The 22,032-nt window shown below is 46.4% G+C and overlaps 1 protein-coding gene across 2 annotated transcripts in view; it reads right to left on the bottom strand.

The window, feature by feature from the left end:
• Positions 1-22,032, bottom strand: part of BAP1 (BRCA1 associated deubiquitinase 1) — a 545,466-nt gene that overhangs the window by 350,898 nt on the left and 172,536 nt on the right. Inside the window, exon 3 of one of the 2 annotated variants that reach the window (XM_069644004.1) lies at positions 1,108-1,162. The exons of the other annotated variant lie outside the window; for it this stretch is intronic. Coding sequence (XP_069500105.1) covers positions 1,108-1,162 — 55 coding nt within the window. The remainder of the gene's footprint in view (positions 1-1,107; positions 1,163-22,032) is intronic. 2 annotated transcript variants of the gene reach the window in all.

The raw sequence follows: 22,032 nt of genomic DNA, 5'->3' as shown, positions 1-22,032 counted from the left end.
AACAGAGACTAGATTAAGGACCAACACAAGAATCTGAATGGGCCGGCAGTATCACAAGCAATTGATCCCCATAAGAATGCTCTACTCCGCCGCAACAGAGAACCTTTGCACAGATGCACAAATTGACCTTGCTGCCAATCAATTCCTTTGTAGGAAAACAAAGTAAACAATGTATGAAAATGAATACAATCTACAGTTTGATAACGCTGTACTACAACAACAATCAAGAAATGGGTAATGCATTAATTTGGCAACTTCAGGGTTATTGTTAGACTCCGACAGAATTAAACATTAAGAAAAGGTGGTTATGCTAAAAATGTGGCTATTTAGTAAAAGAGTTACATTTCAAACTGAAATGCAACAGACAATGTTGCTGTCGGTCACAATGTCATTTTGACAAGGGGTCCTACAGCGATTACGTTTATTTACATAATTTATAGATTTATAGCAAAGAAGCAATGCTCGGGCCTATTAACTTGAGCCCCGGGCCGTTACCACCCGTGGAACAGGTGTTTATTGCTATTAGCACCCCAGGTTTCCAATCCAGAAATCCGGGGTGCTCACAGCAATGTATTTTGTAAGAATGAACGGGACACAAAATACTTAACTAAGAATGCTGCCATGGAGCTGGAAGACGGGGCTCCAAGCAGCGTCCCTCTTACATTTCCATGGCAGCCCGGAAGGATACAGCAGTGGCTGAGCCGCCGCCAAAAGCATAAGGTGAGTGGGGTAGGGTGGTCGGGAGGGGAGGGAACAGTGACTGAGGGAAGGGGAGGGTGAAGGGAAAGGCAGAGTGAGGGGAATATGGCAGGGTGGGGAGCAGCCATCAGGTTGCTTGACACGGGCTTCGATTGTGAAATCCAGCCTGCGATCCAAGCAACAAGATTGGTTGGCTGCCCCGCCCAGGTGCCAACTGACGTTTTCTGCAACGTCAGGAGGTATACTGCTTCAATTTCCTGGATGCAAGAAATACTCGTCCAACTTACCTAGCAATGAAATGTCCACTTATCTAGCAATGATATTTAACAAGGTCATCTAACCCCCCACATCCTCAGACCCACCTTCCCCCCAACCCAGCAAAATTTAGGAATTTCTTAAAGATCATACCCTTGGCATTTGCTCTGTAGATCATAAATCTCTTCAACTTGAACCCCCTTTACTCCTGTAAATGAAAGAACAGCATCAAACAATGATCCAAGGTGCAACAGGAATCAAATGTGTAAACAATCTGACACAAGGAGCCCATTTGGGAGAGAATTGGAGGTAGCAGCATCACAGATATAACATCTGTGTGCTTGAATCTCACAGGTGGGAAGAGGAATAGAAATAAGGTCAAACACTGGACAAACACATCTTTAATAAAGAGTTTGAAAATTAAAAGGACCCACTTGCCCTGGAGTTAAGAGCCAGTGTTAGTGTCCCAAACATAGGCTAACAAACTATACCTTATCTTCCTTGAATAATCACCTTGGGATAGTCATGGTTGTGTGTCGGGGGTCGACTCGGAACTCACAAATTAAAAATGACAAAAGTAGTCAAAAAAGGAGTGTACGTAGGCAAGAAGTAACGCAGGTTTATTCAGGGCCCAGACACAGCTGGGACAGCTATATTCCAACAGATCGCAGAACAGAACTGCATGAAAACTCACCGTCAAAGAAACGCACCCTAATTCTTAGACTTTTATAATAATTGAGCCAACATTAGTAACTTTGCAACATGAAAAAATCTGCCCACACCGAGCAGATTGGTGCGCGCACATTATACATACAATATGTTCTGTAATTGGAGCCACAAACCTTCCCACACCGCCCACAATAAATATGTGACATCAAACTCCAACCCCTACTTCCCACACTATAATGACAATTCACTGAAGCATTTGAGATGACCAGCAGAACGTATCATCTTCTTATGAGAAGCGCTCCCTACCATGACGCCGTCAGAGCCTTGAACCACAGGCATACTGCTATACAAATGTTGCATATTAAGAACTCGTTTACCTTCTTCCCAGGCGAAACGTTCCAAGGGTCAATTTGAAACCACTGTGGTTCCTCTGACTCCATCTAAAAATCATGTTTTGCAAATCATTTCGAATTTTATATCATTATGCTCTCCATGTAAGTCAGAGGGACCCGTAGGTTCTGATCTGTGCCATCAAAAAAATAACCATTGTTTTGCTTCTAACCATACTAGCCTGGGATCGTGGGACCGCAATGTGTTACCAGCCACTGCGGCTTTAGTTGCAGATTAATAAAAAGGTAACACACATTTGCTGCAAAGGTATACTATAAGGCCCATTTACTGCGTTTTAGCCTGCCTCTAAATTCGGTTGTACTTACCTGTGCCCCTGCATTTCTTTTATATGCAAGTTAGTTTTATTTTGGAATTGAGTGGTGTAACTATCAAAAGCAGCCCCTGCCCTTTTACAGTGCTACTCTCTCAATTAATACGTGCGCACCTTTCACTGCGCAGAACTTGCATTTTTTTACAGTTGAGTGCTCACTGATAATTCTCAGGAGATGCACTCGGTAGTTAAGAATATAGTGCAACATAGAATTATTTTAAACAAAGGAATGTCCAAACAGAGGTATCTGAAAATATACATTCCAACTCGCAAAGTGGACAAACATGTACAGTGCACGTTAGAGGTAATTAGGTTTCAGCAAGTCTTCAATCTGGGGGGAGAATTCAATCGTTTTTACCTTGTCAAAAATCAACCCAATGTCAGGCAGGTCTTGGAATAAAAAATGTATTATATTGGGCATCTGGGGTATTGCAGGACTTGTATTGTCCCAACTGCAGATATCCGAGAGCTGGACAGACAGACATACCTTTGGTAGGCTGATCATGATACTGGTCCTGATGTTGCACACTGCACCAATGTTATATTATGGGATGTGGGATTTATAAAGCTAATCTCAGCCAATTATATAACCTTGTGGTAAGTGTGGGGCCAATGTTTGTTTAGCGATTCGAAAAAAGATGGGTGCCAATGTAAGTGCTGAAAAGAGGGCTACGTAAACCGTGAGGATGACAATCTGTCCCAGACTCGCAATTACAGGCAACAGATAAAGCGTCCTCACACGCAGTGAAACTTGTGGAAGCCCTCAGATGTAAAGATTCCAGAGTTGGAGGACCAGTATGCATCTGAATGGTTGGTTACAGAAATGAGATAGTAGCTGAAGAGATAAAAACCCATATGCAGAGCATAATTGAGTGTTAGCCCTTTCTGTAATTTGACAAAGTCTGCCTCAGCTCGTAGATTCAGATGGAGATGCTGAGTGCAGTGATATTAAAGATGGGTTCTTGCTTTAGGCTCACTCAGGTGTACAAGCAAAGATTTCTCATTTCCCAAATTCTAGGCATATTTTCAACATTCCATCCTGGGCTAAGCTCCTTGGGAGGAAATGTACCCAACAACTCCCTGCAGCTGTTTAAAGAAGAAAATCATGGACTTGGCCCATGGCACACACACTTTGACACCACAAAACCTATTCAGCAATTACAATCTGCAAGGATGGTTCAAGATAGGACGAGAATAGGGGTTGGGTGATATGGGGTCTAGTGCCGCTTGATTTATCGCATGCATTTGATACCTAAAGTCAAATCAACCTTCTCATCTGCCTACATAATTTTGGTTTACAGGATTAGTCACTACTGGATAAGCAACACTCTGTTGAACAGACATGGAGACTTAAACCCCCTTTTAGTCATAAAACCACTAAAGCTATGGACATCAGGTTCGAAAAGTGCTCGTCCTATCAAACTTTCAATTTAACAATTATCCGTCGCGATTGATTTGTGCGATACAGATCCAGGGTACACAATGATGCCTCCCATAGCATATTATTTATTAATTTTCAAACTCACCTCAAACCTGAAACACCCTATTCATAATTGTACATGTTGGTTGAAGTTTAATCTTACTACCAAGACAGAATGTTTGTCTGCACCTCCCCGGAGGCCAGGTCCACAAGCATCTTGCCGAAACACTGGGGTGCCCATCTGCTACCCACAACTAAGGTTACGAACCTCAGACTAAAAGTGGGTACATAACTCATAACTGCTCAGTCTAGCAGTCGCTCAAAAAAGCTTTATTGGCATCAAAACACAAATACATATTCCAGTTCTTTGTAAATGGGTTAGGAGGATAGCTCAGGGGCAGCGTGTTTGTCTTGGAAGCAACACTACACTGAGCAACACAGGTTTGACTCCTGTGCCTACACTTAAAGACAAGTCTCAGGTATTAAGCGCGTTATAAAAGATGAATTATGTTGCAGTCTCTAGAAGCTTCTGAACATGGTGTCTTGATTGCCTATGATTAGGCGTGACCACGAGCCTCTAAGTTCCACCTCGTTTGAGGCTGTGAAGACAGACCCCTGGTCATCAGTCACTCATGTCAAAACTCACCCTAGGCTGTGTCTCAGCGCTAAAAGACAGGTATGCCTAGGTTCATGTGCTCATCAACATGATTAAACATATACAGTCAGGAATTGTAAAGTTCTTATACTCAAAGAGATACCACTCTGACGCGTTGCTCAAAAGCAGATATAACATCACACCTATGAACAAGATTGCCATGTGAGCATAGAGCATGTTTGAATGTGTAAGTAATAGAACAAGTGGTGGTTTAGGTTAAACGCATGGGTAACCTTTATCTCATATTAAGCTATGCTACTCTATACGCCATCAGTCTCCATGCACCCAGCAACCATCCACCTGTCACTCACGTTTAGAGCAGAGTGTACATCAAATGAAACCGCTCCTTCTGCGGTTCACGAGTTCTGCTTAGCTGGGACTGGCTGTCTCGCTCGTATGCTGCTGATGCTCTGCACTCCTCCCAAGCCCCTCTGTCTTGAACCTGGACTGGCAAGTCTGCTGGCCTACCTTCTTTCCCTTTTTCCCTCCTCATGCTGGGGTATATATCTAACATGGTGGCCCTGCACATGTGGGTTCATCATATCCGCTGTTTGGAACAGTGAGCAAGCTAGTGTGTCACTGTTCGCACGAGGTAGAAATCCTATGTGAAACTAAGTTACATGGTTTTTTGCATCTCGAAGTGAGATCTCTGTACCCATTAGTAAGTGCCTTCACTGAAATCTATGGTATTTTGTGAAGTTCTGCAACATCACAGCATCAGATACTTCTGCAGGCTATCTTAGCGGGCTATCCGTTATCAAGGGATATCTTTCTCACTTGTTACCCAGTGCTTCCCATGGTACGCTGTAGGCCTTGACTTTGCGAATGTGAAAGATGCTTCTGTTCACATCCATTTCCTGTTCTTGGATCCTTATGAGAGAATACTTAACTGTGTGAGGTTGAAAGGCTGCTACCAGATAACACTTAATGGTGTGAAGTCAAACAGGCTGCTAGCTGACAGTGGTTGGCCAACCTGACAGAGCAGGAAACGTGCCATTTCCTGGTCGTTGGCTGATCTGCAGGACTTACGAGCACTTGTCCCTCAAGTGTCGCACACTTTGTATGCATCATTACATTTTAAGTTAAAGTGTTTTTATCTGTGTAAAGAACACCATTTATAGCTGCAGGTCCTATGAGATATGAAAAGCTGTCTTAAATTACTCTGAGTTCATGTCACCCCTGCCCAGGACCCCCCCCCCCCCCCAAGAAAATTGTCAGATTGGAGATTTGTTGCACTGTGAAGCCATCATTCAAAACTTCTATGAGCTTTATTTGCAAAACAGACCGCCTATGTTGGGGGCAAAAATAAACCATGCACATCCTTGCAATGGTGAGGAATGATTACTGCATGCACAAGTAAATGAGTTGCTTGGTGAATACATGAGCGCCTAGAAACATTCTAGGTGCTAAGAAAAATAAAATGAATAAATGCATCACACTTTGAACCAGTTAGCGGTTATGGCTAACACAAGCCTAAATGAATACATGTATTTAACAATGAGGTATTCAGGTTAAGTCCAATATTCTGTTACTGGAAATAGCTGAGAACACATGAACGAATGCATGTATTTAATGTGAGGTATTTAGGTAAATTCAAACTCACTGGCAATAGTTTCTCAAGGTAAGACGAGGGATTCTTTGAGAACCCATTAGAAATGAACCACTAGCATAACTTGGCTCCTTGTTTTCCGACCCCAATATGCTTTAGAATGTGTGATCTTGAGCTTATGACCACATTTTTAAACTGTCCCCAGTTTAAATTGGTGCTCCTTGAGGTAGACCAATATGTGACTGCCTCTGTTACCCACAGTGATTTGCAGATGGAGGTCATCCAATATCTACATGTGATGTGTGTGCAAACTTGTACCTTGAAGTATAATGCGGTATATTTTCATTTCTGTGGACCCCGATTGTGATGCCAGTTGTGGCAGATTCCACACAATGTCAGGCTTTTTGAACTCAGGGTTTGCTTCTAATCTTCTTTTGATTTGCGTTAGTAAGCAAAGTGTGAAGGAAACAAAATGTGCATGATAGATTTTTGCAAGGACATGGGCATTGTCTTATGCCATGAACTCCTGGAACCAGAGGTATCCATCACTTGTCTCAAATGTTGTGGCTCCCTGGGGCCCATGGTTTGAGAGTAGGCACGCGTCTTCTTGTGTCTGGCTTGAATCAGGCTTTGCGACTGGAGGCTCAGTTGTTTCACTTGCTGGTGTGTTGGTCTCACGGGAGACATTTGAACATACTTGTTTTCATCGTTCTGGGAGTGATTTCTTTTTCCTTGACATGTTCCCATGGCGAGCTGTGTCTTCTGGAGGGGTTTCAAGGAAATCACAGTAGAACACTTGAGGGAAGAATCTCTGAATGCCACACACGTCTCTGTGCACGAACAAAGTTTTGGCAAGTCGAGTATGCCACAGTGCAAGTATAGATGAGACTCTGACCCCACGTTCTTGGCTAGAAGCGCATCCTTTGCGCACACCAAGCATCTGGCAATAGCTGATACCGTTGATTTCTTCCTCAGCATTGAGAAAATGAAATGTTTTTTTAAATAGAGCACATTGCTGGATCGATTAGTGCATAGCTGTAAAGATCGGAGGGGGATTGGGGGGGTGGGGGGGTGGAGTCTGCACTTCCGCTCTCTATATGGTAGAGGGGAGGCACAGAGACCCCTGCCAAGATTCTCTATTATGGTAACGTAGTCGAGCAATCAAGGCCTAGCTTCTCAGGGGGTGATGCAAGCTGGTTCTTAAGTACAGTGCAGCCCCCGAGCACCCACGAAGGAATGTCCACACACTGTATCGGTTAAAACAAAGTCTTTATATAATTAATATTCAAAGTCATATACACGATCACGATAACTCACTTTGTGCTCCGACAATGGTAAATATGTACAATTCTAAAGTGGTACCACTAACGTTACTCGATCTTATTAAAGTGCATTCGGTCAGCATGACACACAGATCAAACAAAGAGGAAACCAGCCGTAGAGCGGGGAAGGAAAGCAGGATGGTTGAGCAATAGGCAGAATACTGGTAACTACCGTCAAAACACAGCTCTGTGTGGAGACCCCCCCCACCACCCTGGGCAACCTGTAGAAGAAAGATACAAGCCCAGTCCATATAATGTTCACCCTTAGACTTCCCAATGGTTCTGCAACCCCAAGGTACCTTGGTGTTGTAGTGTTCTGCGTCGGGGAAATCGGCAACCCTTCTTGAGTGTCCTCCCTTTCAGGCAGGAGTCACGGGTCGAACGTCCGACAGAGAACAGGTCGAGCTACGACGAAGTGGCTGCGTCGTTCCTAGCGGTGCTCGTTGACGGGGAAGCGTAAACGTCCCGCAAGGAAGAGGCGTGCCGGGCTCCTCGGTGTCGATAGTTCTGGACCGCAAAGAGTTGAAGAACTGTGGCCCAGCAAGGGTGTCGAGTCGTGGGCGTCTCTGGGTGGCGGGAAACCCACCGGTGGCTGCTCCTCAGCGCGTCGATGGTCAGGCCTTCTCCAGCAGGATACAGCGGCGACGATGCGGACGAGCGCGTCCTTGGATCAATTAAGTTCTTAGGCAACGGGAGCACGGCGACGGCGGTCGGCGACAGTGATGGACAACAGTCCGGGCGCTTCTCCTTGGAGTTCCGCAGCAGTCCCCGTATCAGGTCGGCAGCCTGTCGAAGGTCTGTCTACCAGGGAGCTTAGGCAAAGATCAGCTGTGCACGATGGTCCCTCGTAGCTCGTGAAGAGGGCGCCTTACCAAGTCCTCTCTGGGTCAGTCCTTGAAGCACAGCCGCTTTCCGATTGCGAAGGAGAGCAACAGCAATTCTTCTCGTCCATCAGGGCTCAAGGTTAAGCTTCACTGCAGTTACTCGTCGTAGTGGACTTCAGCTTCTGAACACGATTCCTAGCAGTGAGAGGTCCCCAGATCTACTGTTGATCTCCCATTCATTCTGCTGGGTCATACTCAAGCATCCAATCACGACTAAAGGCATTCATGCAGGCAGGCAGCCAATCAGGCACACAAGGTATTCAGGCCATTCACTTCTCTCCAGACACTCACAAGTTATGTGTATTGGGACAAGTACCGAGCCATTCAACACTCCAAGCTGCATTCATACCGGTTTCGGGCAGGGCTGTCTCAACCATTGTGTCAAACACCAGATACTAGACAGCCACAACACAGAATGTATATTTGTCACACACTCCATTCACCCAGGTCCCGCCCACAACATACGGTCGTTGAGAAGGCTCCAGTCAGTCTGGTCGGCACTGCCCCACACTAGCATATACGGAACTTCCACCCAACAGCCAGTCAGGGGGAAGGGACAGAGGCAGGGCTTCCCGGGACTTCAGGAAGATCAGGGTAACAGGTGATGGAAGGCAAGAGGCCATGGGGGCCATTTGTCTCCATCAGGAATCTACCGATTCCAATGATAGGGCCTGGGTATCCCAAAATGGAGGACGCTCAGGGCACCAGTCATTTCAGCACGGAGCTGCCACCAGCCCGTACCCTGTGGGTCACACACAGGTGCCTAAATACATACACTAGGGGCACACGGTTGTACCCCTACCCATGGGTGCCATAAGGGTATCCCACGGGTCCGTTCACCAAACCAAAAGAGAGCTGCACCGCCAGGAGTCCCACATGAACTCCTGCGCGGAAAACATGACAGAACACACAATAAAAAGCAGTAAACGACAAGGATACGGAGGCCCTGTTTCTCCGATGCATTTCCAGCATCACAATAGCCTCTTCCATTGCATATTTGGAGGCTAGTAGAGATGCAATCTGTTTGACCACTGCAGAGAATTCTTCTTTTCTGCACACTCTTAGACACATGTTTTGAAGGCGTGATATATGAAAGCCCAATTTTGGAAATTGTAAGGGTCTTAACTTAAGACCAGGCCAGTGTAGGAATTTAAATTGTGATGGCTTGGGTGAATTCAGAATAAACCCACAGCACTTAACCTGTGTGCTCACAGTGACCAGGGTTGGAGCCCCAATTGCAACTTGACAACAGGACACATTGAATTGCACAAGATATGAGCCATTAGATATGCTGTGTACTTGACTTTGAAAAAAATGCAATGGGTGTAACATGAATTGTGCATTTAGTGTTACTGTCACAGGAATTCACTGGCTCGGCAAGCACGCAAACCATGCAAGCGGACCCTTTGCATTCACATAATGAGTGCAGTGTGATTTCAGGACTTGAAGACGACACATGCATGTGAATAATGCACTACATAGCCCTCCCTGATCCAAGTGTCATTAGCCAGTCATTACCCAGTGCCCATAACCACAGGAATGCAGTTCCTGACATACCGAAGGTGTCGTCTGAAGGGGAATATATAACACACCATGCAAAATCCAATTTGTCAAGCCTGGTACCCAGGCAGATGATGCTGCAAACCATTTTAGTACACTAAGCAACAAGAACGTAAAGCCTGACATTGCCTTGGCATATTGCAAACTTGGACATGTTAAGTGCATTTATTTATTCTGGCCATGAAATTACATTCCAATCTGTGGCTCCTCTGCTAAGTGTCCAGAAAATCTGTTACCACAGTGAGACTTACTACGACTTCTTGGCCGCTTCTAATCATAGACAGGTCATTCTGAACAAATCCCACTACATCTGTAATGACATCCCTTAGCGCATAGAAGCCCTGCTCTAGTGCTTGATCATTAGAATCTGATGCAAGAAATCCTAGATGCACTGCCTCACTTTCAATCTGCAGGATTTGCATGACTTCTTGTGACCAAGTGTACGTTTTACCTGTTATTGACACGTGTCCCACCTCACAAGGTACTCTAGGGTCAGAGGTGGTGTAGGTAGCTGATCTCCTGGTACGGCCACTCTGTGTGCGCCTCAGAACAGCAGCTGACTGCATGATAACTGTCCAATTCTCTTATTTTATGAAGTTATATAAAGATTGTATCACCTCACTCAGGTGATACAGCGAAAGCATTCCTTGGCACAGCTTACCTATAGATATTGCTTGTGTCAGGGAAGTGTTATGGGAATTCCAAGCCCTATATGGGCACACACTGGTTCCTGCTCTTTTTTTATTGCGTTCATTTGCTAGAATTGCCCATAATACAGGACTCCCTGATGCATAGGTTATATGCTTGGTGCCATTACGTTCTTTTTCTTCCCTAATGGACGTACTCCAGAATTCTCCTCCAGTCAGGGCAGAAGCTCAAGTTCCTATTACTGCAAGTGGTCTGGAACTGCGTATAATTTTTAAAATACATCAAATGTGGGAATCTACGTGTCATGTCTAACATGTGAACACCTTTGATTTGCCATATCTGCTGACCTCAAGTAGACCACAGAGTGACAGTTTCCCGCCAGGTTTGAAAAGTATTCTCTGTGAAAAACGATTGAATCTGCAACATACATGTGTGCTGTGCACCATTTGGCTCTGGAGGGAACTTATACTGATTTTCAAACATGTAAATCCCCTGCTCGGTATGGTCTCAGTGAAACATATCGGAACTGTGCTTGGAATTCAGGACTATTGGTTTGTAAAGGTACTGCACAGTGTTCCCAGAAAGTGTATTTGGGCCCCAGAATGAGCTCACGTTTGACAAGTAAAAAAGGGATTGTAATATCACACATAACACACATGGAATCCCATCTCATGAGGAACCTCAGTATCGTCAAAAGCATCAAACAACACATTTTGCACAAATGTCTGCAGCCTAGTTCTTTATCACTGGGAACAAACAGTCTGGATTCATCAATCATAGAAAAAGTGTGAACTTGCAGCTGCTTGGCTGGGCCATTAAACGTCTTAAATGATGGCATCCACACATGACCCATGGTTAGCGGAAACATTTGTATTGCGGCTGTAGTTCCTGGCTCTTGGAGCTCTATTTTTTCTAACATTTGTGAAGAACGTAAAGGCTTTAGAACCACTTCTTTGCTTGCAGGTGGAGTGTAAACCTTGCTAAATAAATGCCTCAAAGCCAGCGAGATGAGAAACAAGTGAGGCTCAGCCACAGTAGAAGGGAGTACACTGCCAGCATTATATACACCATGGTTTCAAAAAGTCTGTCCAAAAGTATTCTTTCATTGCGTTAGCAACCAGAAAGGCTGTTTCCAAATTGGCATACCTACAGTACTTTCCTGAATTGTGGAGTTGTAGTCAAGAGTGTCATGTTCTTCCTCATCTTGCACGCCAATCATCATCATTTGTCGCATCTTCCTCTCTTCGTCTGCGGGCTCCTCAACTGGAAGAGGATGATTGCATGGAAACATTGCAGTAACAATCTGGAGCGGGTTTCATGTGATCCACAGAAACATCCCTGGTACCTCTCTTGGGTGAAATTGCAGACAGGACAGCAGTTCTGGAACCTTTCAATCGATTACTTGTACTGCTGGTCTGTAGGACGGGCCAAACAGAGCCTTATCATGGATCTTCTCCAGGACCTAATCTCCCGCTTTGAGAGTGGTCTCAGGACTGGCCTCAGCAGCTTCCACCTGGAGGGATTCCCTCAGCAGCGTTGTCGGCAGCAGTTGCTCTTGCCTAGAGAGGGGTCTGGGGAATGTGCGCAGATCAGACCTAAAAATCTTTTTCCCCAAACAAGAGTTCAAATGGAGTCCTACCATTGCATAGAGACTGGTGTGGTAAATTATTTATACTTCTGATCACTAGAGGCAGGTGGTCGACCCAGTTACTCCCCCACTCCCCCATCCAAAGGATGCATTTAGTCAGGCACAACATTATTGAGCGATTTGCCCTTCCTATAAGCCCATTTCAGCTCTGAATGAGGATACGGGTTTAGAAAAGTGCAGCTCTGATCCCCAAGCCTCTAATGCCTTTCTCAGGGCCCGCCCTGCAAAAGCTGGACCATTATCGCCATGGTACATTTGAGTTGCTGCCATGGCTACCAAACCGCAGAATGCCTGCATGACTGATTTGCAGTGTGCTGGAATCATTCAGGTGAACCTAGTGCAAGAATCCATTACTAGAATATATTTGTACTTATTTATTGCTGGGAGTGGGCCTATATGATCCAGATATTTAATGTCAAAAGGCGAGGTTGACTTTCTTAAAAAGGAGCCTCTTTAGGTTTTTTGAGGTGGTCCACAGTTGTCTTCAGACATTTGTCCCAGTTTGCCATGTACACTTTAACCTGTTGCCTTAATCCTGGCCACTAATACCTGTCAAGAGGCAGTTTTGCAATTGCAGTAACCCCAAAATGGATAGATGCAAGTCCAGCATGTAGCTGCCATTAGCTTTACCCGTCTGCTCTATTAGGGATTCATTTTTTAATAGGATCCCCTTGTTTCATAGAATTTGTGACTATGGCTTTATTATTATCAATGTCAAATAGAATTACTGGGAAACCGGTCGGCCTGTTTAGAATACCCAAACAAGCTCATTTTATTTCCTCATCCGTTGCAGTTGCTGAGCAAGTTATGGCTGCTATAGTTTTTGTCACTGTGTGCTCTTTGGCATATTTATCTGCTAATGCATTATCAATGCTATGAATGTGCCCAGAGTTGCTTGGAAGCAATAGTGTTATGCCTAGTGTCTAAAGCCATTTTGAATCCGCCAAGTGTTAGCTCTGACAAAGTAATCTGAAACTGACAGACTAATAGTGTGGGCTTCTGTGGATCTGCTTCACGCAATGCAAGTTACAATCCATGCAATTCAGCAGTCTGGGCAGACATGTCTCCCAGATGCTTTGTTGCAATACCAGTATGTACAAATGCTTTTTTGTGTGTAAAATGTCCTGCCAATGCTGCTCATGCAGCTGCATATTTGGAACATGTTCCAACAGCTGGTATGGCAGAGCCATCACAGTAAATTATTTGGAAAAAAATCAAACAATGGCATGTCAGGCAGTGAGGGGTCTGGTTCTGTAGCCATTGTCCAAGTCAATCCACTCATTCTCTGCAATTCTGCTTTATAAATGATACTTTACACCTGGAGCATGTTGAGCTACTGACCATTGAATCCATCTATGTAATCCCTTTGCATTGGGCACGCTAGCGTTTGTGGTAGCCTCAAGTTGAGTTAAAGAACAAGTTACTTACCAACTGGTAACGTTCTTTCGACTGGACGTTCCTCCAACGTATTCCACATCTTTGACATGTAATGTCCACAGCTGTGCACTTTGGAAGCTTTTTCAGCAGAGGGCGTCCTGCGTCGATGTTGGGTCGATGTCCCTCGAAGGCCTCCGCCGAGGGCGAAGTCACCGGATGTTACAAATAGGACGCACGGCGCCGGTAGCCTCAGTTTAAGTTTTTTCCCTCAGAACGTGTGGCACCAGTCTCATGCCTACTTGACTGCACCTAGCCTTGCAGAAACGGAAGCGGCAATCACATAGGAAATTCGCCAGAGGGGCAGGCTGGGAGGGCGATGTGGAATACGTGGAGGAACATCCAGTCAAAAGAATCAATTGTGTCCTCCAACGTATTCCACATCTTCGACAGACTCCCAAAGCAGTACCAGTAAATGGAGAAGGCAAAAGTATTTAGAGTACCCAATTATATTGCAGAATAAAGAACTGTCTTCCCAAAAGCCATATCCTGACCATGGATTGTATCCAGGGAGTAATGTTTAACAAAGGTGTGGATTGAAGCCCATGTGGCTGCATCACAAATATTCCTAATAAGAACCCCCCCGCTGGAGGGCTGTGGAAGTAGCCACGCCCCTAGTGGAATGAGCTCGCAACCCTTAAGGAGGGTCCTTACCCACCAATCGGTAACACCCTGTAATGGTGAGGATAATCCACCTGGACATGGTCTGTTTAGTAACAGCCAGGCCCAATCGGTGTCCAGCATTTCCTACAAAGAGTTGAACGTCCACTCTGACCCTGGACATCCTAGAAATGTAAAAGCTCAAAACTCTCCTAGGATCCAACCAAGGGAGTCACTCATCTTCCTTGCCAGGATGAGGAGGAGGAGGAGGGTAGAAAGATGGACGAACCACCTTTTGACTCAAATGATATTCAGATACTACCTTAGGTAGAAAAGAGAGACGTACCCGCAGTACAACCCTGTCCTTATGAAACACAGTAAAGGGTGGCTTAGATCAAAGTGCCTGCAATTCACTCACTCTGCGAGCGGAAGTAACCGCAACCAAAAACACAGTCTTGAAGGACAGTAATCTCAAAGTACAAGAGAGCAAATGTTCAAACGGAGCACCCATGAGAAATTTCAAAACCAAAACCAGCACCTGGAAAGGAGACGGCGGAAATACATTAGTCAGTCCTTTAAGAAACTGAGAAATCAAAGGAATCTTAAAGTAAGAACATTCTTCAGACGAGCGCTTAAAGATAGACAGTGCCACCAGGTAACCCTTAATGGTACCTACTCGAAGGCCCCTGTGGGCCAAACAAAGTAAGAAAGACAAAACCATAGGAATGGAGCACTGAAAAGGATCAACATTGTGACCTCTGCACCAGTCGCAGAACTTACGCCAACGGTACAGGGATTTTGTTGCAGGCCGCCTGGCTGAAAGCAACACCTCCATCACGTCATCCAGGAGGTCCCAATCCTTATACATCAACCTTTCAGATACCAACGGTGAAGGTTGAGAGTCTTGACCTCTGGATGGAGAACCGAGCCCCCCCTGCTCGCTCCCACCCTGGAAGGGGGCAAGGGGGGAAAAAAGGGAAAGAGAAAGGGAGAGGGAGAAGGAGAGGGAGAGAGCACGCGCGCAGATCCTCTCGGTAGGGAAGACGGCGTGGAGGGCAGATGGGCATTTCTAGAAGGTCCGGGTACCACGCTCTCCTGGCCCAATCCGGAGCAATGATCATGTGGGAACCGAACCACCGTAAAACTCTGCAACACTTAAGTAACGACGGGGACTGAAGGAAACGCGTACAGCAGTGGAAATGACCGATCCACCACGAACGCGTCTGCTAAGGTTCCTCTTGGAGGAAATTCCCTCGAGTAGAATCTCTCGCACTTCCGGTTGACGCTGGGGGCGAAGAGATCCACTTGTGGAGCTCCTCAAAGGGCGAAGTTCTCCTGAACGACTTCCTGAGCCAACTCCCACTCATGAAAGATCGCGCTCTTCCTGCTCAGAGCGTCCGCCGCCACATTTTTGTCTCCAGCCAAATGAACTGCTGAGATCGAAATTTCCTGCTGGATGGCCCAGAACCAGAGCTGCATTGCCTCTCTGCACAATGGGAGTGACCCCTACCACCCCCCCTTTTTGTTGAGGTAATGCATGGCCACTGTGTTGTTCGTCATGATCAAGACACTCTTCCCCCGTACAGAGGGCAGAAAATCCTTCAGAGCTAGCCTGACGGCCCTCAGCTCTAACAGACTGAGGTGGAGTCTGGACTCCGACGGAGACCAATGACCGCTGGCGGTCAAGTCGTTGGCATGAGCGCCCCATCCTGTGAGGGAAGCGTCTGTCGCTACAGTCACCTCCGGCCACGGTTGCCGAAACAGTCCCCCCCCCCCCCCCTCATCAGGTTCCCTTCGTTGGCCCACCACAAACGTTCCGGGGAGACCGAGAGTGGAATCTGAACGGGATCCGTCATCTTGCCGGAGAACTGCTACCACTGCATCTTGAGGACCCATTGCAGGGATCTCATTCGCAGCCTGGCCTCTGGCACCAGAAAAATGCAGGATGCCAAAAGGCCGAACAACCTTAAGAATTTGAAAGCCGGGAGACTCTGGGCATGTTGAAACTTGTCCACCATCTGCACAATGTGATGAGCCCTCACCTTGGGAGGCAAGCACTTACCCAAGGACGTGTTTAACACAGCCCCGGCGTACTGGAGCTGTTGGGAAGGTGTCAGATGCGACTTCTTGAATTTCAGAGAAGGCCAGCCTGTGGAGGGTGCGGCAGGTGAGACCGAGGTGATCCAACGACTGCTCCGGAGAGCACGCCCGGATCAACCAGTCGTCCAGGTAGGGGTAGACGTGAATCCTCCCTCGCCTGAGATATGCTGTCACCACCACCATGTGCTTGGTGAAGACACTCGGGCGGAGGTCAATCCAAATGGCAGGACCCGAAACTGAAAGTGTGAGTTGCCAGCCGCAAACCTCAGGTACTTTCTGTGCTTGGGATGAATCGGCACATAAAAGTAAGCATCTTGTATGTCCAGAGACAACCACCAATCCTGAGGTTGAAGGGCATGTAGGACTTGAGAAAGAGTAACCATCTTGATCTTGTCCTTCCTGAGAAGTTTGTTCAACCAACGCAAGTCCATGATGGGTATCACTCCATCTTTTTTCGGGATCAAAAAATAAGGGGAATACCATCCCTTGTTCCTCTCTGCTAGAGGCACCAGTTCTATAGTGCCTTGCTCCAGCAGGGTTAGGATTTCCTGCACAAGGAGCAGATCCGGAAGCTTCAAAGAGAGTTTCCCCGGTGGATTGTCATGAGGCCGCTGAAGGAAGGGAAGGCAGTAGCCGTGGGCAATGGTATCCAGCGCCACGCATCTGAAGTAATGGCTCTACTGAGACAGTCTGCCCCCAACCGGCGAACCATGGGACATGGGACATGGCCTCATGACTGTTTGGAAGCGGCTGCGGCATTGATGAAGGCAAAGAGGCAGCTGCCTGAGCGGCTCTGGCACCACGATTTCCCCGACCACCACGGGTACTTTTCGCTGGCCCCTTTGATTGGAGGCCCCTCTCGTTCTACCAAAGGAGGTTTAGTAACAAAAAGAACCTCCCCTCCATTGCTGTCCCCTAGGACGAAAAGGCGGAGGTTGACGCACAGCTGCGCATAAAGATTTAGCCGCAGCTTTCAAGGTCTGCAAACTCTCAAGGCTCTCGTCAGCCATGCTGCCAAACAAATGTGCGCCATCAAAGGGCATGTTGAGAAGACGGGCCTGCACATCCGGAGCAAAACCCGAATTCCGCAACCACGCAAATCTGCATACAACAGTGCTCGCAGCCATGGATCGGATAACACGGTCGGCCGCATCCAAACCCGACTGAAGGGATTCGCACATGGCATTCTTCCCGTCCTGCACGAGAGCAAGGAGCCCATCTCCTTCTTCCCCCCTCAGGAATATGCTCAGCCGCTAAAGAAACAGTTCCACGGAGTGTGTGAGAACCTTGCCAAGGCACAAGTGGAATTGGCAGATTTCAATGACATGCTCCCAGCAGAAAATACTTTCCGGGCCCAACGGTCGAACCGCTTGTCGTCCCTATCTGGAGGGATGGTAGGGTACGCCGCCTGCCTCGAGGTGGCCCTAGCGCCTGAACCACCAAACGTTCGGGAGTTGGGTGTGTAGATAAATAGCTGGGGTCGCTAACGGAAGGGCAGTATTTCTTAGTCAAAGATTTATTAACAGCCGGAAGAGATTCAGGGGACTGCCAAGCAGCTGCCACCCTTTTCTGAGTCGACGCCAGCATCAAGCCCTCAGTAGGTTGCTGCGGTCTCGCTGGGGACGAGGACCGAGACCTAGAAGCTCGTCTCTTGCGACGTTTCGAATCCTTGTCTGTACGGGACCTCGAAGGCTCCCGATGCGAGTCGTGTCGTGGACCCGAGCCCGAAGGCGTGCGAGCCACGGTACGAGACCGATCCTGGTCGGCTTCATTAGAAGGCGCGACCGGACCCATGCCCTGCGATTGAAAAATCACTAACATTTCTTTAAACGCAGCCCATTCCTCCGGAGTCGAGGACTTAGTCGGGCATGCAACCTTCCTCGAGGCATGATCCTCCGAGGATGACAAGGAAGGCGACTGGTGACGGCGCTTCCTAGAGTGCCGGGACGAAGAAGAAGAATGGCGGGAGCCACTCCGGGACCGAGATCCCCGGTACTCCTTCCGACGCGGAGAGTCGTCCCTCGAGTCGTCGGTGGAAAACCCCTAGGATGATTTGGATTTTCGGGACTTAAGAGGCTAAGAGCCCCTACTTACCTGGAGCTTCCCATTCCGCAAGGCCTTGGCAGTCAGCGACTGGCATTTCGAGCAGTCATCAGTGTCGTGCGACTCGCCCAGGCACCACAAACAAATGCAATGCGGGTCGGTGAGCGACATTTTTGACTTGCAGTCCCGGCAGGTCTTGAAGCCAGACCGTGGAGTCGGAGGGATCGAAGAGAAAGACATTGCAATGATGATAACACACGAGGCGCTGAGTTTCACGAAGCAACACGTTCGGGGAAAAAACAGTACTGAGGCTACGGGCGCCGGGCGTCCCATTTGTAACATCCAGTGACGTCGCGCTCCACGGAGGCCTTCGAGGGACATCGACCCGACATCATCGACGCAGGACGCCCTCTGCTGAAAAAGTATCCGAAGTGCACAACCGTGGAGATTATATGTCAAAGATGTGGAACACGTTGAAGAACACCATCCATTTGAAGGTGTATTTATGTGTATAATTCTATTCGCCACCAACAGCCCTTCTTTCTGAATGATCTGAACTGAAGAGAGAATCTTTTCCTCAGGTGTAAAACTTAATTCAGGTGTGGAAGATACATGTGACCTATATGCAATTGGTTTAGTCTTCCCTAGATCACACATTGTATGTGAAAGCATCATCTCCCACCAACAGGTTTATTTCTAAATCTTTTTCTGTATTTCTGTCCTGCAAAAGGACTGGTTTGAGTCATTAACGAGTGCACATGGTGCAGAATATGAGTGTGCTCTGGCAACCAATGAGCTGCTTTGAAATTTGGTTTCATCAAAGCATACAATGTTTTCACTAGCTTGGCAAAATTAGACAAATAAGATCTGCCAAAAATCAAAAGCCCTAAAATGGCTTGCAATTGTCAGAGTTTGTTAGGTAGTACCCAGGCACATTTCTTGAGAAAATCGGCTGACAATCCTCTGCCCTCATCTGTAAGAGTGAACCCTAAGAAGGTAACCTCACGATGAGCTATTCTTGATTTCTTGAATTAATCAAGTAACTTTTTGCAGCCAATGTGTGAATGGCTACGTCTACTTATTGCTAGTTCTCTTGTTTCTCATGGGTGATGTAAATGTCATCTACATATTGACAACAGGTAGGAATGTCTGCCAGCAAACTCTGTATTCTATTTGAGAATGTGCTGAGCGAATTCTTATACCCCTGCATTATTCTAGTGAATCGGAAATACGTTCCCTTAACAATAAATGCAGTATATTTCTGGCTTTCTGTGCTCCAACAGTGCCTTTGTTTCTGCATTCGACTATGGAAATATCAGATCCAGAGATTAACAGGACCTCTATGTAGTCAGTTTATCACTTAGTCTTGGGAACGATTTGGTAAGTGAGCAGACTATGCATTCTGTTAAACTTTCAGGGCTGCAGTGTATTTTTCTCAACTTTCACGTCCTTCCCCCTCAGTTTTAGAACAGTCCGGTGTCTTTGCATGTGAGCAATGAGATGAACTCTCATCCGTGCCATACTTTTGGGGACTCTTCATTTGTATTTTGTCTCAGAAATCAGTCTGTTGGCCTAAACTGGAACTGCCCCCTAGGTTTACCCCAATATAGTCTACCCCTGTGAGTGCCTTGGCACTGTGGGCATCCCTATCTCCTGCCGTTTTCTCATTCTTTGGTTCACGTTCTGGGTATTTTTCTTCCTCCATAGGTGGAAGCTGTTGTCTGTGTGTTCTACCACCCCTTTTACCTTGAAACGATCACCATCCTTTTGAGGGTCTCCCTTCCTCGTGTGTACAGTGTGATAACCTAAGCCAATCGACGTTCTGCAATGGATGGGAATATGGATTTCATGATGGGCCATCTTCTGTACTCATCTAACTTCTTGATTAAAAAGCTTTTTAGAAAAAATATTTTTGCCAGGTCTGTTTATCGGGACTGGGGCATGCGGTTATTAGCAATACTACGGTCATCTCTAAGAAGTCACATGTATCTGGGGGTCCACCCGTCTTGATTCAAGAGTCTCCAATATCCAACTCCGTTGAGGCTGTGTAAACAGACCCCTGGTCATCAGTCACTCATGTGAAAACTCCCGCTAGGCTGTGTCTGAGCGCTAAAAGACAGGTATGCCTAGGTTCATGTGCTCATCAACATGATTAAACATATGCAGTCAGGAATTGTAAAGTTCTTAGACTCAAAAAGATACCGCTCTGACGCATTGCTCTGAATTATACGCTTGGCACAGGAATTATCATGTTAATGCATTTAATATGACACCCTATCTTTTGAGGGTTTTTATTCTCACTAAAAAAGCTAAACCAAAAGCAGATATAACATCACATCTATGAACAAGATTGCCATGTGGGCAAAGATCATGTTTGTGTAAGTAATAGAACAAGAAATGTTGTAGTTTAAAACGCATGGTAACCTTTATCTCTTATTAAGCTACGCCACAATATACGCCATCAGTCTCCATGCACACGTCAAAAACTTTCAGAGCGGAGTGTGCTTCAAATGAAACAGCTCCTTCTGGGGTTGACGAGTTCTGCTTAGCTGGGACTGGCTGTCTCACTCATATGCTGCTGCTCTGCACTCCTCTCCAGCCCCTCCGGCTTGAACCTGGACTGGCAAGTCTGCTGGCCTCCCTTCTTCCCCTTTTTCTCCGTCCTTGTGCTGGGATATATATCCATCAAGTAACATGGCGGCCCTGCATGTGTGGGTTCATCATATCCGCTGTTTGGAACAGTGACCGAGCTAGGGTTCAAGGTAGAAGGTTTTTTTGCATCTCAAAGTGAGATCTCTGTACCCGTTAGTAAGTGCCTTCACTGTAATCAATGGCATTTTGTGAAGTTCTGCAAACATCACAGCATCATATACTTCTACAGGCTATCTTAGCTGGCTGGCTGGCTGGCTGGCTGTTACAAAGGGATATCGTTTCACTTGTTACCCAGTGCTTCCCATGGTACCATATGGGCCTTGACTTTGCGAATGTGAAAGATGCTTCTGTTCATGTCTGTCAATTTCCTGTTCTTGAATCCTTATCAGATAAACTTAATGGTATGAGGTTGAAAGGCTGCTATCAGATAACACAGAATGGTGTGAAGTCAAACAGGGTGCTAGCTGACAGTTTGGTGGTCGGGCTGACCTGCCAGAGCAGCAAAAACTCACAATTTCCTGGTCGTTAGCTGATTTGCAGGACTTACGAGCACTTTTCCTTCAAGTGTCGGACACTTTATATGCATCATTACATTTTATGTTAAAGTGTTGTGTCTGTGTAAAGACACCTTTTATGGCTACAGGTCCTATGAGATATGAAAAGATGTCTTAAATTAGTCTGTGTTCATGTCAATGGCAGCACAAAATCGATAACTTTAAGAAATCAGATACCCTCTCATCAGCATGCAGGTCCCTACTCTGGAACTTGTCACTGTGGATGGAACACCAGGAGTTTAACCAGGATGGACCAGAATTTTTGATTGATAGATTTAGACCATACCAACCAACATCACTCACTCGCTTATGGTACTTACCCTCCTTGTCCGCCCATAATTCTGCAAGTCCAGAGCAGGTAGTAGTACAATCTACTATGCAGTAGCAAAATGATGGAACTCATTACCAATACATCCTAGAACTAATCACAAGGCATTCAGGAAAATATGGAAAACATACCTGTCTGGGACACTGCAATTTACTCTTGCAACACTAACCCGATGTTTATGCCAAAGTATCTCTGTTCTGTAAGAACTCCAGTGCCTCGAGGCTAACTCAGTGACAACAACAAGCATTTTAATTTCCCTTAACTCAACAGTGTTCAAGGTCGCGCTGTTGG

The sequence above is a fragment of the Ambystoma mexicanum genome, chromosome 2p (genome assembly GCF_040938575.1).
Source record: "Ambystoma mexicanum isolate Mex_15411 chromosome 2p, UKY_AmexF1_1, whole genome shotgun sequence".
NCBI classification, from domain to species: domain Eukaryota; kingdom Metazoa; phylum Chordata; class Amphibia; order Caudata; family Ambystomatidae; genus Ambystoma; species Ambystoma mexicanum.
This window is presented reverse-complemented; position numbering and strand designations above follow the sequence as displayed.